General features: G+C 40.5%; 1 protein-coding gene across 1 annotated transcript in view; it reads left to right on the plus strand.

Moving 5' to 3' along the window:
- The window catches only part of MAPK1 (mitogen-activated protein kinase 1), a 113,383-nt gene that overhangs the window by 63,501 nt on the left and 35,838 nt on the right, over positions 1 to 14,044 (plus strand). Inside the window, exons 2-3 of the mRNA XM_046024648.1 lie at positions 2,827 to 3,009; positions 4,874 to 5,063. Coding sequence (XP_045880604.1) covers positions 2,827 to 3,009; positions 4,874 to 5,063 — 373 coding nt within the window. The remainder of the gene's footprint in view (positions 1 to 2,826; positions 3,010 to 4,873; positions 5,064 to 14,044) is intronic.

Below are 14,044 nucleotides of genomic sequence, written 5' to 3' on the forward strand. Positions count from 1 at the left end.
GCCCTGTGTGAACCTTTTTTTTAAGTTTTTTTTTTTTTTTTTTTTTTTTTTAAAGTAATCTCTACACCCAGTGGGGGACTCAAACTCATGACCCTGAGATAGAGAGTCACATGCTCTGCTGAGCCAGCCAGGTGCCCTTAGAACTCTTTTTTTTGAAGAATACATTACAGGTTTTGTTGTAAGATTACCCAAATATTGGGATGCCTGGGTGGCTCAGTTGGTTAGGCCACTACCTTCGGCTCAGGTCATGATCCCAGGGTCCTGGGATCGAGTCCCGCATCGGACTCCTTGCTCAGTGGGGAGCCTGCTTCTCTCTCTGCCTCTGCCTGCCACTTTCTCTGCTTGTACTCTCTCTTTATCTGACAAATAAATAAAACAAAGTCTTTAAGAAAAAAAAAAAAAGATTACCCAAATATTTTGGTTAAATGCTTTGAAGAAAAAAAAAACCGCTCTGAAAAGCAGTATGGAGGTTCCTCAAAAAATTGAAAATAGAATTATTTTTCCTGATCCAGTAATTCTACTACTATTTACCTAAAGAATATGAAAACACTAATTGGAATACACATGTATTCCTATGTTTATTGCAGTATTATTTATAACAGCCAATCTACGGAAGCAACCCAATTCTCCCTCAGTAGTAGATAAGTGGATGACAATGTATGTATATACTATGGAATATTAGTCGAGTAGCCATTAAAAAAGAGTAAAATCTTATCATTTGCAGCGACATGGATGGATCTAGAGGGTATTATGCTAAGTGAAATAAGACTTGGGGCACCTGGGTGGCTCAGTGGGTTAAAGCCTCTGCCTTCAGCTCAGGTCATGATCTCAGGATCCTGGGATTGAGCCCCGCATCGGGCTCTCTGCTCAGCAGGGAGCCTGCTTCCCTCTCTCTCTGCCTGCCTCTCTGCCTGTTTGTGATCTCTCTCTGTCAAGTAAATAAAATACTTAAAAAAATAAGAGAAGACAAATTCTGTATGATTCAATTCATATGTGGAATTGAAGGTACAAAAGAAACGAACAAAGAAAAAAGACAAAAATATAGACTCTTCCTTCTTACCCCTTCCCCACCCCAACCCTGCCACTCTTAAATATAGAAAACAAATGTTATCAGAGGGGAGGTGGCTAGGGGGATGGATGAAATAGGTGAAGGGACACTTATGATGATCACTGAGTTCCATGTAGAATTGTTGAAGCACAGTCGGGTGTTGTACACCTGAAACTAACATAAACTGTTCATTACTTATACTGGAATTTTAAAAAAAATTTTTTTTTTTTTTTCCAAAAAAGGAAGGCCTAGGATGAGGCACAGAAACTAGCTTTTTTTTTTTTTTTTTAAGTTTTTAAATATTTATTTGAGAGAAAGATTGGGGGGGAGACTCTCAAGTGGACTCCCCGCTGAGCGCACCAGTGGCTGCAGGGCTCAGTCTCACAACTCCAAGATCATGGCATGAGCCAAAATGAGTCAGATGCTTTACCAACTGAGCCACCCAGATGCCCAAAAACTAGCATTTTTAACAAGAATGTCAGGTGATCCTGATACAAGGGTCTGGAGACCACAGTGTGAGTAGCACTTTAGTTAAGTGATGGGATTCATCCACTGGTGGCAGCCTGTTAATGCAGCATGGTACCCAGATAGAGTGAGATGGAATGACAGCTTCCTGAGAAGAGGACATAAACCTAAGGTACTTTGGAAAAAGAAGGCCTAGGGATCTTAGTCCTTTGGGTAAATGAATTATTCTCTCTTTATCTAAGACAGTGTACATAAAAACATTGTTGTCCTCTACTTTTTAAAGGTATTGTGAAGACAAAATGTAATTACGTATATGAAAAGGCATATTTGAAGGTATTTGAAGGGCAAGGTTTTTTTTTTTTTTTAAATGTGTTACAGTAGGTTTCAAAACCATGTACTATCTTACCAGTCCTATCTTAAAATGTGATTTTTTTTTTCCTTATAGCTTTTGTGTTTTATGGTTAAAACCCACCTTAATATACATAGAACCACCATTTTTCTTCAAGAATAATTTGCTTATCATTTATATGAAGGTCAGTCCTGGCACTATATGAGCCTACATAAATTTACTTAAAATAGTTAGGGGCACCTGGGTGGCTCAGTGGGTTAAAGCCTCTGCCTTGGGCTCAGGTCATAATCCCAGGGTCCTGGGATCCAGCCCCACATCTCTGCTCAGCAGGGAGCCTGCTTTGCTTCCTCTCTCTCTGCCTGCCTCTCTTCCTACTTGTGATCTCTGTCAAATAAATAAGTAAAATCTTAAAAAAAAAAAAAAGTTAAAAAAGAAAAAAGAGTCATGTCATTTTGGAAATAAGACAAAGTAGATGCAAGCAATGAAGGTGTCCTCTTGGGTCCATTTTTGTTGGGGCTGAAGATGTAGTTGATAGTCATTTCAATGTTGCAGCTGAGTCAGGGGAATCTGGTACAATAGGAAGTTGTTTTGAAGACAAATGATTACTCACACCAAAATGCAGTTGCTGTTAAAAACTGGGAGAATGTTTTGTGTATGCGTATATGGCATAAAACCATGTTCAGGGGCTTATGACGGGCATCTACACGTTTATCGGGGCTGGGCTATGTGTTAAGTTTGAGATCGAGTATGTGTTGCATTGTGCCAGCTGCATCCTTCCTAGCTTGTGGCTTTTTTGTGGATAATTTACATGCTGCCTTCACGTGTATGAAACAAGTATTTACCCAGAGTGCTAAACATTTAATACCTTACCAATTTTTATTCTTTCTGCCAAGATGTTCCTAAACTATTTTAAATGCCATCTTTCCCCTCCCCCTCCTTTTTTTTTTTTTTTTTTTTTTTTTAGCTCTGCTTATGATAATGTCAACAAAGTTCGGGTAGCTATCAAGAAAATCAGTCCTTTTGAGCACCAGACCTACTGCCAGAGAACCCTGAGGGAGATAAAAATCTTACTGCGCTTCAGACATGAGAACATCATTGGAATCAATGACATTATTCGAGCACCAACCATCGAGCAAATGAAAGATGTGTATCCTTTTCAGACAGCTGCCTCCACTGATTGGTCACCTTGTTGAGGAAATGTAACTTGAAATACCTGGATTTATCAGAGTAAAGGAAAAGTATATAAATCACGTTAAAGGGAAAATTGTAATCTGCTTGCTATTTACTAGACTTGTATAATTTTTTTCTTTGATTCATTTTTATGAGTTGTCAGTAACTGTTTTTAGTGTCTTTTAGAAATCCAGTATTTTTACTGTCCATTCCAGTAAAGATTTTGGTTAAGTATAGTTATGGAAAATCTTAACACCATTTCCAGTCATGTTTTTTTCATTCTAGATATGGTTTGTTGTGGTAAAAAGAGCGGGAATGAATAGTAGAGTAAGAAGGAGGGTGCACTGGATATCACTTGGTCATATCCAGACTGTATTGATCTCCAACAATGTCATTCACCTTTAGGTCTGTTTTCTCATCTTTATTAAGGTACTAGCCTAGGCTTCATGATCTTTAAAGTTGACTCAGCTCTGAAATTAGGTTATTAACTATCAGCAGCATTTAGAAATCTGGTCCAGAGAATGCTCCCTGGTTAAAGACCACATTTGAAAGATAGAAGCAGTAAGTATCTGAAGAGGGTCTACCAGAGAAAAGTTACTATTCAGGCTAGCACAGCATTCCTTCCAGTTTTCCCAGTTTGCCTTTTGCCCAGCTAGGGACAGGCAGCTCACTGTCTCTAGGCAGCCCTTCCCAATTTTTTTTTTTTTTAAAGATTTTATTTATTTATTTGGCAGAGACACAGAGAGAGAGGGAACACAGCAGAGGGAGTGGGAGAGGGAGAAGCAGGCCTCCCGTGGAACGGGGATCCCCGCCCAGTGCGGGGCTTGATCCCAGGACCTGGGATCATGACCTGAGCTGAAGGCAGACGCTTGATGACTGAGCCACCCAGGCGCCCCAGCCCTTTCTATTTTTAAACAGCTCTGTTATCAAGTTGTAGTGTTATTTTAAGTGAAATGCCTCCTGCTATCACCTGTTGTCCTCCTTTACCTTTTACTAGGAAAATCAAGTCTGTTTCAAGATGACAAGTTTTCAAATTCTGTTTCCTCTGAATCCCATACTGTGTCTTATCTAACATGAATCTGTAGGGGACATACAATAATATTTTCACAAAAATGAATAAGAGATATGCAAAAACACTGCTAATGAAATAATAATCGGGTGAAGTTAAAGCTAAAGAGTTCTAGGATTTAATTTCTGTAAGAAAGAAATCAGCCACAGATAAAATTCTAGGTGGCTTAGATATGTGGGTAGGCAAGAAAGCAAGAGGAGTAAAGCCAGCATGAGCCCCTTAGCATGACTTCCCAATACTCTCATTTATTTAGGATCTTAACCTTAATTGAAGAGTCAAGCACATAGAAGGCTGAATTTAGTAGCAGTGTGTTCTAGGTCTTTGTTTCCAAAGGTTTTTTGCCTCCTTCAGGAGAAGGAGGGGGGACAAGAAGGGAGGTAAAAGAACAGTGACATTACAAGTTGTTGCTGGGCCAAAGAAAAGAGGGGAGTGTATGATGCCTGCTGGCCACCCTTGGAGAGGGTTTGTTGACGATGGACTAGGATGAAAAATTATCCAGTATTAGCATAACAGCCTGTCTCATCTCAGTCTGGGCCTGTTACTGGTCATATCAGGCAGATATTAATGGCTATTTTTTCCACAGGACTTAAGAAGGTTAACTATTTCAGATTCCTTCCATAGAGGTAAATCAGGTTTTCATCAGTTTCTCATTTTCCTTGCAGGCCTCATGATATAATGATGGATTGTTTGGGGAGAGGGTTCATTTTGATTTAGGTGTGCTTTGCTAAGTGTAACCAGATATTTGCTCTGTTACCTTAACCTGTCTAAACAGGTATATAGTACAGGACCTCATGGAAACAGATCTCTACAAGCTCTTGAAGACGCAACACCTCAGCAACGACCATATCTGCTATTTTCTTTACCAGATCCTCAGAGGGTTAAAATATATCCATTCAGCTAATGTACTGCATCGTGACCTCAAACCTTCCAACCTGCTGCTCAACACCACCTGCGATCTCAAGGTCAGCCAGGTTGTTCACTCTTAGGGTGATACATGTTGGGGGGGAAAAAAAACCTCCTTTACTGGGGCATATTTATATTGTTCTCCATATTTAAAATCACACCAGAAATACATGAAAACATTTTTATGCCCCCCCCCATGCAAGTAAAAAGCACTAGTTCTCTTCTCCATCCAATTCCACCATCCAGAGGTAACCACTATAACATATTGGTATATTTTCTTCCAGAGTTCTTGCTGTTTTCTTACATATATGTGTACATTTATGCTTACATATATGAAGGCAGGATCATGTGCATTATGTATAAGTTAAAAAATCATTTCATTGGTAACCTTTTTCTTCAATAAATTTTATACAAAGAGTACTCACAAAACAACAGAAAACTTAGCCTTTATGACTTTAGTAGTTAAGATGTTCCCAATACATAGGAAAACCCTAGATCCTTAGAGTCCTCAGAGTTCTCTTAAAAATGGGCAGCATTTGGGACACCTGGGTGATCTCGGGGTCCTGAGATCAAGTCCCACATCAGTCTCCTTGCTCACTGGGGAGCCTGCTTCTCCCTCTGCCTGCTGCTACCCTGCTTGTGCTCTCTCTCTGACAAATAAATAAAATATTTTTTAAAAATGGACAGCATTTGCAAACATATATTTCTGTTTTAACAGTAGCAGAGCTAAACAAGGAGGGAAATTTAAGGCTGTATTAGATATGAAAGGATGTGGATTCAGTCTGATAAAAATGCATGTGAATCCAAGAAGACCTAGATAAATGGAAAGATATCCAATGTCTGGATTGCAAGACTTAACACTGTTTAGGAGGCAGAGCTCTCCCAAATTGATCTACACAGTGTGATCTCTGACAAAGCTCTAGGTGGCTTTTTTGCAGATATGGACAGGCTGGTCCTGAAATGCATATAGAAATTCAAGAGACCCAAAATAGCTAAAATCATATGAAAGAACAAAATTGGAGGACTTATCACACTTCTTGATTTCAAAACTTACAAAACTATAGTAATCAATTAATCAGTTAATAAATAAACCTGTATGTTATGATAACTGATTTTTGGTGAGAGTACCAAAGTCATTCTTTTCAACAGATCATTGAAGTGCTGAGACAACTGAATATATGCTCATACCATGTATAAAAATTAACACAAAACAGATCAAAGACCTAAATTTTTTTTTTTAAGATTGTAATTTGAGGGGCATCTGGGTGGTTCAGTCAGTTAAGCTTCTTCCTTTGGCTTAGGTCATGACCCCGGGTCCTGGGATTGAGCCTGGTATCCTCAGGCTCCCTGCTCAGTGGGGAGCCTACTTCTCCCTCTCCCTCTGCCATTCCTCTTGCTTGTGCTGTCTTGTGCTTGTGCTCTTTCTCTGTCAAATATAGAAATAAAAACATAAAATTTTTTTTTTAATTTGAGAGAGCGACCATGCACTTGCATGTGCGTGCACGAGCCAGGGGAGGGGCAGGGGGGAAGGAGAGGTGAGTAAACTCTCTGCTGAGTGTGGAGCCAGTTACCAGCCAATCCCAGGACCCTGAGCCGAACTGACTGAGCCACCCAGGTGCCCCTAAAGACCTAAATTTAGGAGCTAAACAGAAACAGACTTGGAAAACATTGGAATGAGTCTTTGCAATCTGGCATTAGGCAGTCCTAATATACATTACACCAAAAGCACAAGCAACAAAAGGGAAAAAAGCTGGGATTTTTTTTTTTTTTTAAGATTTTATTTATTTATTTGACAGATCACAGGTAGGCAAAGAGGCAGGCAGAGTGAGAGGGGGAAGCAGGGTCCCCACTGAGTATAGAGCCCAGTGCAGGGCTCGATCCCAGCACCCTGAGATCATGGTGAAGCCAACGGCAGAGGCTTAACCCACTGAGCCGCCCAGGCACCCCAAAAATTGGATTTCATGTAGATGAGGAACCTGTGTTACAGAGTAAACCATCAAGTGAAAAGACAACCCACAAAATGAGAGAAAATATTTATAAATCATGTATCTGATAAGAGACTTATATCTAGAATATATGAAAAACTCATAACTCAACAATAAAAAATAAATAGCCCAGTTTAATATTCGGCAAAGAATCTGAATGGACATTTTTCTAAAGAAGTTACACAAATGGCCAGTAAGTACATGAAAAGATGCTTGTTATCATAAGTCAGAGGGAAATGCAAGTCAAAACCACAATAAGATACCAGTTTATACGTACTAGGTTGGCTGTAATCAGAAAGTCAGATGATAAGTGTTGGTAAGGATTTCAGTCAATGAAAATATGTCCACACAAAAACTAGTGTACAAATAATCTAAAGTAGCATAATAGTCCAAAAGTGGAAATGATTTGAATATCCATTTGATGGTGAATAATTAAAATGTGGTAGATCCATACAGTGGAATAAAAAGAAGTGGAATACTGATACATGCTATAATGTGGATGAACCTTAGAAAATTATTGTGTAAGTAAAGGAAGCCAGTCTTGGTTCTATTTATATGAAATGTCTAGAATAGATAAATCTGTAGCACAGGAAGTGGATAAAATAAAATAAAATCCTAGGCAGGTGGGACTGGGGAGGATTGGGGAGACTGCTCATGGATACAAGATTTTTTCCTGTGGTTACAAAAATATTCTAGGGGCGCCTGGGTGGCTCAGCGGGTTAAAGCCTCTGCCTTCAGCTCAGGTCATGATCTCAGGGTCCTGGGATCGAGCCCCGCATCGGGCTCTCTGCTTGGCGGGGAGCCTGCTTCCTCCTCTCTCTCTCTCTCTCTGCCTGCCTCTCTGCCTGCTTGTGGTCTCTATCTGTCAAATAAATGAATCTTTAAAAAAAAAAAAAAAAAAGAAGCAAACAAAAATATTCTAAAATTAGATGGTGGTAACAGTTGTGTGCCCTTTGAGCATAATACCAAAACCATTGAATTACATACCTTAAATGGATGAATTATGTTGTATGCAAATTATATCTTAAAGCTATTTAAAAAGTGCATTTAGACGTATAACAATGATCATTTCTTGGACCTCAGTTTAACAGACATTCCTGTGAGAAGCCCTTAAGGAATACCTGGCAAGGGAGAGGGAGGAGTGTTTGTCTCTGCAATTTGAAAACTCGTAGGTCAGAAGTCTGATAAACAATGAATTATTGTAATAATATCTGCTGTAACGGAGATACTGAAAAGAATAGTGTACAAATGCAAAGGAGAGAGTGGGTTAGTTGGCTGGGGCTTTGAGAGGCATCAGGAAGCAGGTGGTGTCCATGCTGGTCCTCTAGAGATGGGCAGGCTTTCAGTAAGGGAGTGGCTATGTTGAGCAAAGAGTATCATAGTAGGCAAAAGGAACAACAGAAAGGAAAGTAAGAAGTTAAGGGATTAGTGCATAAACACTGAGGCCTGCTTTGTATGGCTACAGTTTTGGATGAGAATTAGGAAGTCATTGATGCTAAGTTGGAGCTGTTGGTTGAAGGTAGATCTTGGAGAACCTTCTGGAACTATCTGAAAAAAAGGCAGTGGGTTCTGTTCCAGGGGGTTGATCAGCTTATTCACTATCATTGAGTGTTTGAAACAGGGTGACCAACATTCTGTGAGATGTATTAGAGGGTAGCTTCCTACATTAGATATAGTTGGGTTGGACTCTTTCACCTATTGGGATCTGACAGAGTTAGATTCTTGTCTTACATGGGGTGTAACCAGATCCTTTTCCATCAATCTGCAGCTAAAAGCCAGGTGGGCACAAAAGGAATGAAGCTGCTCATAGGAATAGCCACACTTCGTTGGCTCTTAGTCATTTTCTTGAAAAATTACAGTATTTTTGTCTCCTAGTTCTTCCTTTTTTCTTTCTGTTTCTTACCACAACTCTGTTATGACAAATTGCTTCTGTTTGTTTTTGAAGACACGTTCTCGATCAGTATTTTCAGTATATAATATTTCTAGGAAAAGTTCACCCATTACTTTTGTTTGAAAATGCTCATCCTTGGGGCGCCTGGGTGGCTCAGTGGGTTAAAGCCTCTGCCTTCGGCTTGGGTCATGATCCCAGAGTCCTAGGATTGAGCCCCACATCAGGCTCTCTGCTCAGCAGGGAGCCTGCTTCCTCCTCTCTTTCTGCCTACTTGTGATCTCTGTCAAATAAATAAATAAAATCTTAAAAAAAAAAAAAAAGAAAAAGAAAATGCTCATCCTTAAGAAGAAAACAAACAGAACCAGACTACTTTTTTGTCTGTTTGTGGGCTTGTCTTTACCTAGGGCCATTTTATTCATACTCATCAAAATTTATACCCACGTTGATAGATCTGTGTTGTTGGCCATCTGCACAATCCATGTTTTGTTTTCAAAACCCAGTATAACACAGAAATTCAGAAATATGATGGTATTATATAGATATTTACAATGGTACAATTCACCCACATTTTTGGAAATGTGCATATGGGGTGTGTTTAATTCACATGGGCATAAATATTCAGGAGGGATGGCGTGTCACCTCTGATTTGTCATGGTGAGCATGTCCCAAAAGTAGGTCAAGGTACAGTGACAGTTTAGGTGCGTATATAAGGGTTGAGAGCACCAATGGGGAAAAGAGGCTTGTTTGCTTGAGCTCTGAAATCACTGTATATCTATCACATCCTCAGTACCCTGGGGTGACCATGATACCTGTACTACAGGTCCCTGTGCCAAGAAAGTTTGTAACTGGTGATCTTACCTCTTGTCATTTAGGGTTTTTTGAATTTTCAAGTAGACAGTCATGTCATTTCCTTCCTTTTTTCCATTGGCTTCTGTTACTAAAGTATTTCTTACTCTTGAGCCCTCAGGATATCAGCTGTTATTAATGTCTTTAGACTGTTAACTTTTCAGGGTCAATAATAGTAAGATTTCTTTCTCACTTCCATAAACATGCTTTTCCCTTGTTATCTGAAGCCCTGAGACAAATAGATGTTGACCTCTTAGAACCTTCTGGGAGCCTCTCTTATAGACTCCCATTTCATTTCTTAGGGCCAAAGAAATACAAGGGTTATAGATCTATTTGGAGATTTTGCTGGCATATTTCTAGTGGAACTGCCAGGGGAATTAGGTCTCTAGCAGTCTGTGTCCTTAATGTTTGCTAGACAGAGCCCACAGAAATCCCATTTGGAGTCCCAGGTTGTTAGTATCATAGCCTTTTTAGTTCTGGTTATGCCTAGGAAGGAGGATTCTGAAAGACAGGAAGTGAAACCTATCTTTGGGGTTTCCTTTGTTTAATGAAAATCTGAGTTTGCAGAGCCTGTAAAGTAGCCAGGTAGAAGTGCTAGAGCTCATTTTGTGTTTCTTGTATCATATGCAGTTTGTCCTACCTTCCTTTGTATGGAATTATGATGAATTTTTTTTTTAATTTTGTAACCTTTGTAGTTTTTAGTCAATACCATATAAATTTGGCTAACCTTCAGTGTTACGGTGGGGTTTTTTTTGGTCTGTTTTTTAAATCATATGAGCTTTTCATTGATGACTGTGAATGGAGTTGTGAAATCTTCTAGAGGTCTAAACCCCACATCTCCCTCTATTTTTTAAATTGTAACCAATAACTTTTGAGAACCTGCTCGTTCTATGTCCTGTGCTAGGCCGGGGGGATATAAGTAGTAAAACGAGGTCACCCTTATACCAACTTACTATTCTGAACATCAGTCACTAAAGGAAAGGGATGAAACATTTTTCTTGTTTTTCCAGTGTGGTTTGTGCATCAGGGTAAACAGCTCCAGTTGGTGAAGAATTGGCTCTTTAAAAAGAATGCCAGCTAGTTATGCAGAACAAATAGTAAACTAGAAAAATCATCATTTTGCAACTTCAGTGAAATAATTGGTTTGTACAGTATCATCCGTGGATCCTCTGCTCACTTTGCTCAGACTCTCAGACCCTAGGTGGGCTGCTGCTGCCTCCCCATATGAATTCCCTCTTCATCTCACACATAGACCATGCTGTGATCTGGAGCTCCCTCTTATTTCCGCTTGGGTTCCTCATACCCCTGTGGGCCACTGTGGTTCTCCCAACCCCACAGAGATCCTTATGTCACATGGCCAACCCCTTAAGGGCTTTTGGACTGGATTTCCTGCGGGGAGAGGATGAGGAAGAACAACTGCACATTTAGTTTTAATCTTAAGAAGATAGTTATAGGGGCGCCTGGGTGGCTCAGTGGGTTAAAGCCTCTGCTTTCGGCTCGGGTCATGGTTCCGGGGTCCTGGGATCGAGCCCCACATCGGGCTCAGCAGGGAGCCTGCTTCCTCCTCTCTCTCTGCCTGCCTCTCTGCCTACTTGTGATCTCTGTCTGTCAAATAAATAAATAAAATCTTTAAAAAAGAAAAAAAGAAGATAGTTATATTGAAGCATTCAGCATGATAGGTTATGTTGTCCTTCCTGGTGAAGGAATACTAGGAATTCCAGCTTTTAATTTGTCCTTCTTCCTCAATATTGCCACTTTGAATGGTGTAATTTTACTAACATTAATTGTTTAACGTAAGATATTAACCCTGGTAACTCCATACCTTGATTTTTATTTTTTAAAAGATTATCAGTAATTCAGATATTGTGAAAAATGGTTACCACTAGAGTCTGAGCCAGTTAATCCACTCCAGTTGTTGTGCTTCCTATAAACATGTGAAGTAAGTCATTTATTAACCAAACATCACGTGTCCACCATGTATGTGACATTTAGGAATAACAAGTCAGTCAAGTGTTGCCTTTTTCTAGGGACTTGATTCTCTTTTAGCTGGGGAGATGAGCATATGCACAGCTGTCATGGATTGTGGGATGTACTTTAATATGTGTCTAACAGTGTTAGAGGAGTTTGGAAAAGTGAGCAGTGAGTTCTTGGGTGGGGTGTTGTTGATTTCTGGGGAACTTCTTAGAAGGGGTAACATTCAAGCTGGGTTTAAGGTAAGGAAATGGCATGGATAGGGCACTCAGTAGAGAGGTCATTGCACAGTTAGGTCATAAACGCAGATGTAGTATGGAGTCAGTAGGAGCAGATGTGGGCAGAGAAGATAGCAGGAGAGAGGAGATTAGGAAGATAGTTTGGTGGCAGCATGTGAATAGTCTTGAAGGTTACGCTTAAATAATTAGGATTTCAGGGCACCTGGGTGCCTCAGTCAGCTAAGCATGTGCCTCCAGCTCAGATCCTGGGATCAAGCCCCTGCTCAGCAGGGAGCCTGCTTCTCCCTCTCCCTCTGCCCCTCTCCTCCTCATGTGCTCTCTCTCTCTCAAATAAAATCTTTTAAAAAAAAAATTGCATTTTGTTCAGTAGGTGAAGGGGATTGGTTAAAGATTTTGAGCCAGAAAGGTGATTTATATTTTAGAAACAGCATTTAGACAGGAATCTAGAGGATGAATTAGCTTGCAGGCAGGTAACCAGGCTAGTTTTCCTAATTCCAGGCAAACTAAACTGAATCTCAGCTAAAAGTCATGCCAGTTGAGATGTGGAAGCAGTAATTCAAGAGCCGTTTTAGGAGGCTTCAGGTCTAGTTTCCACCTCTGCCCCTCATACTTGGCCAGCTGGATTCTTTAGGGCATGCTCTGGCTTTCCCCGGGTCTTTCCATAGTTAGCATCATTTCAGTGGTTCAGTATCACTTCCGTGGGACCTCCTCAGAGAGTGCCTGTCCCACCACAAGTACTGTGTCCACTACTGCTGTATTAGCTGTTTCTTCCTCTATAACAAATCACCTGAAAAGTAGTGGTCTGAAACAACAGTAATCATGTATTAGCTCATCATTTCTGTGGATCAGGAATTAGTCAAAGGGTAGAGTGGTGATGCTTGGTTTCTGCTCCCACATCTGGATATCAGCTAGAAGATGTGAAAGTAGGGACTGGAATCCTCTCATGTACCTAGCAATTGATACTGGCTGTCACCTGGAACACTCACATATAGCCCAGGTGTCCTGGGTTTCCTCCTGAGGGTTCCAGGTACCCCAGTAGAGAGAGAGCCCAGTGGAAGTCGTGTTGCATTTTATGATATAGCCTCCGAAGTCACATAGTATCACTTCTGCCCTGTTCTTTTGGTACAGGCTGTTAAAAAGGTTTGCCCAGATTCAAGAGGAGGGAAGATAGATTCTGCCCTCTTGATAAAAGTTCAGAGACCTTAAAAGAAGAGCGTGGAGGATGGGGTTAGAATGATGTGTCCCTTTTTAGAAAATATATCTGCCATGACTGTGTTTAAAGTTATCCACTTGCCCCCTGTCTTTGTAGGTTATTAGGAATGTAATCAACCCCTCTAAAACACAGCTTCCATTTCTTTGTCCACAATCCAGGAGCAGCTTCAGTACATGGCCTCCCTCATATGTGAATTTCTTATATTCTGGCTTTTAAAATCTATCTGGGACTTACTTTTTTTAAATTCAGCTAGCCAATGAAGAGCCGTGTGTCAAGTCTGGACCCATCCAATCTCTGTCCATGGGGGCAGTGAAGGATCTGTGACCATGGTTTGGGGTTTGTGCTGGTTTTGCACTGCTGACAAGATGCAGTATTTCTTCTCTGTACAATTCAAGATGTGGCTTTAGGTGTCCGTTTATACAACAGAGGGCAGACTGAATGGTGAGCTTTGGTTGAATTCGAATCAGATGAAGTGTTAGCCCTAAAAAGAGAAACTGGGTCACAGATACATTGAGGAATTCAAGCCACAGAATTAAAAAGGATTGGTGGTAGGGCAATATGGCAGGTGATAGCTTGGAATGGTTTAGAGGACTCACCTCCAGATATAGGAAGAAATCATCAGTTGTTGCTTCTCTGAGTTGGAAATCATGCCAAAGAGGATCATGTTGCTAGTGAGCCTCCTGGGCATGACTACTAGGAAGCCTTCCTGCAGTTGGTGTCACTGGAATTGATAGAAAAAAAGGCTTGAAAGAAACAAACAGGGTGCCAGGTACATTGAAAGCCTCAGGATCAGCCAGGCCAAAGTTAGTATTTACTATGAGCCCACATAAAAGCTTATGGCCATACATCAGCCAGGTTCTCTTACAGGCCCATAACTATTAGGAGTGTAATGGCA

This window comes from Meles meles, chromosome 12, assembly GCF_922984935.1.
Source record: "Meles meles chromosome 12, mMelMel3.1 paternal haplotype, whole genome shotgun sequence".
Taxonomy (NCBI): domain Eukaryota; kingdom Metazoa; phylum Chordata; class Mammalia; order Carnivora; family Mustelidae; genus Meles; species Meles meles.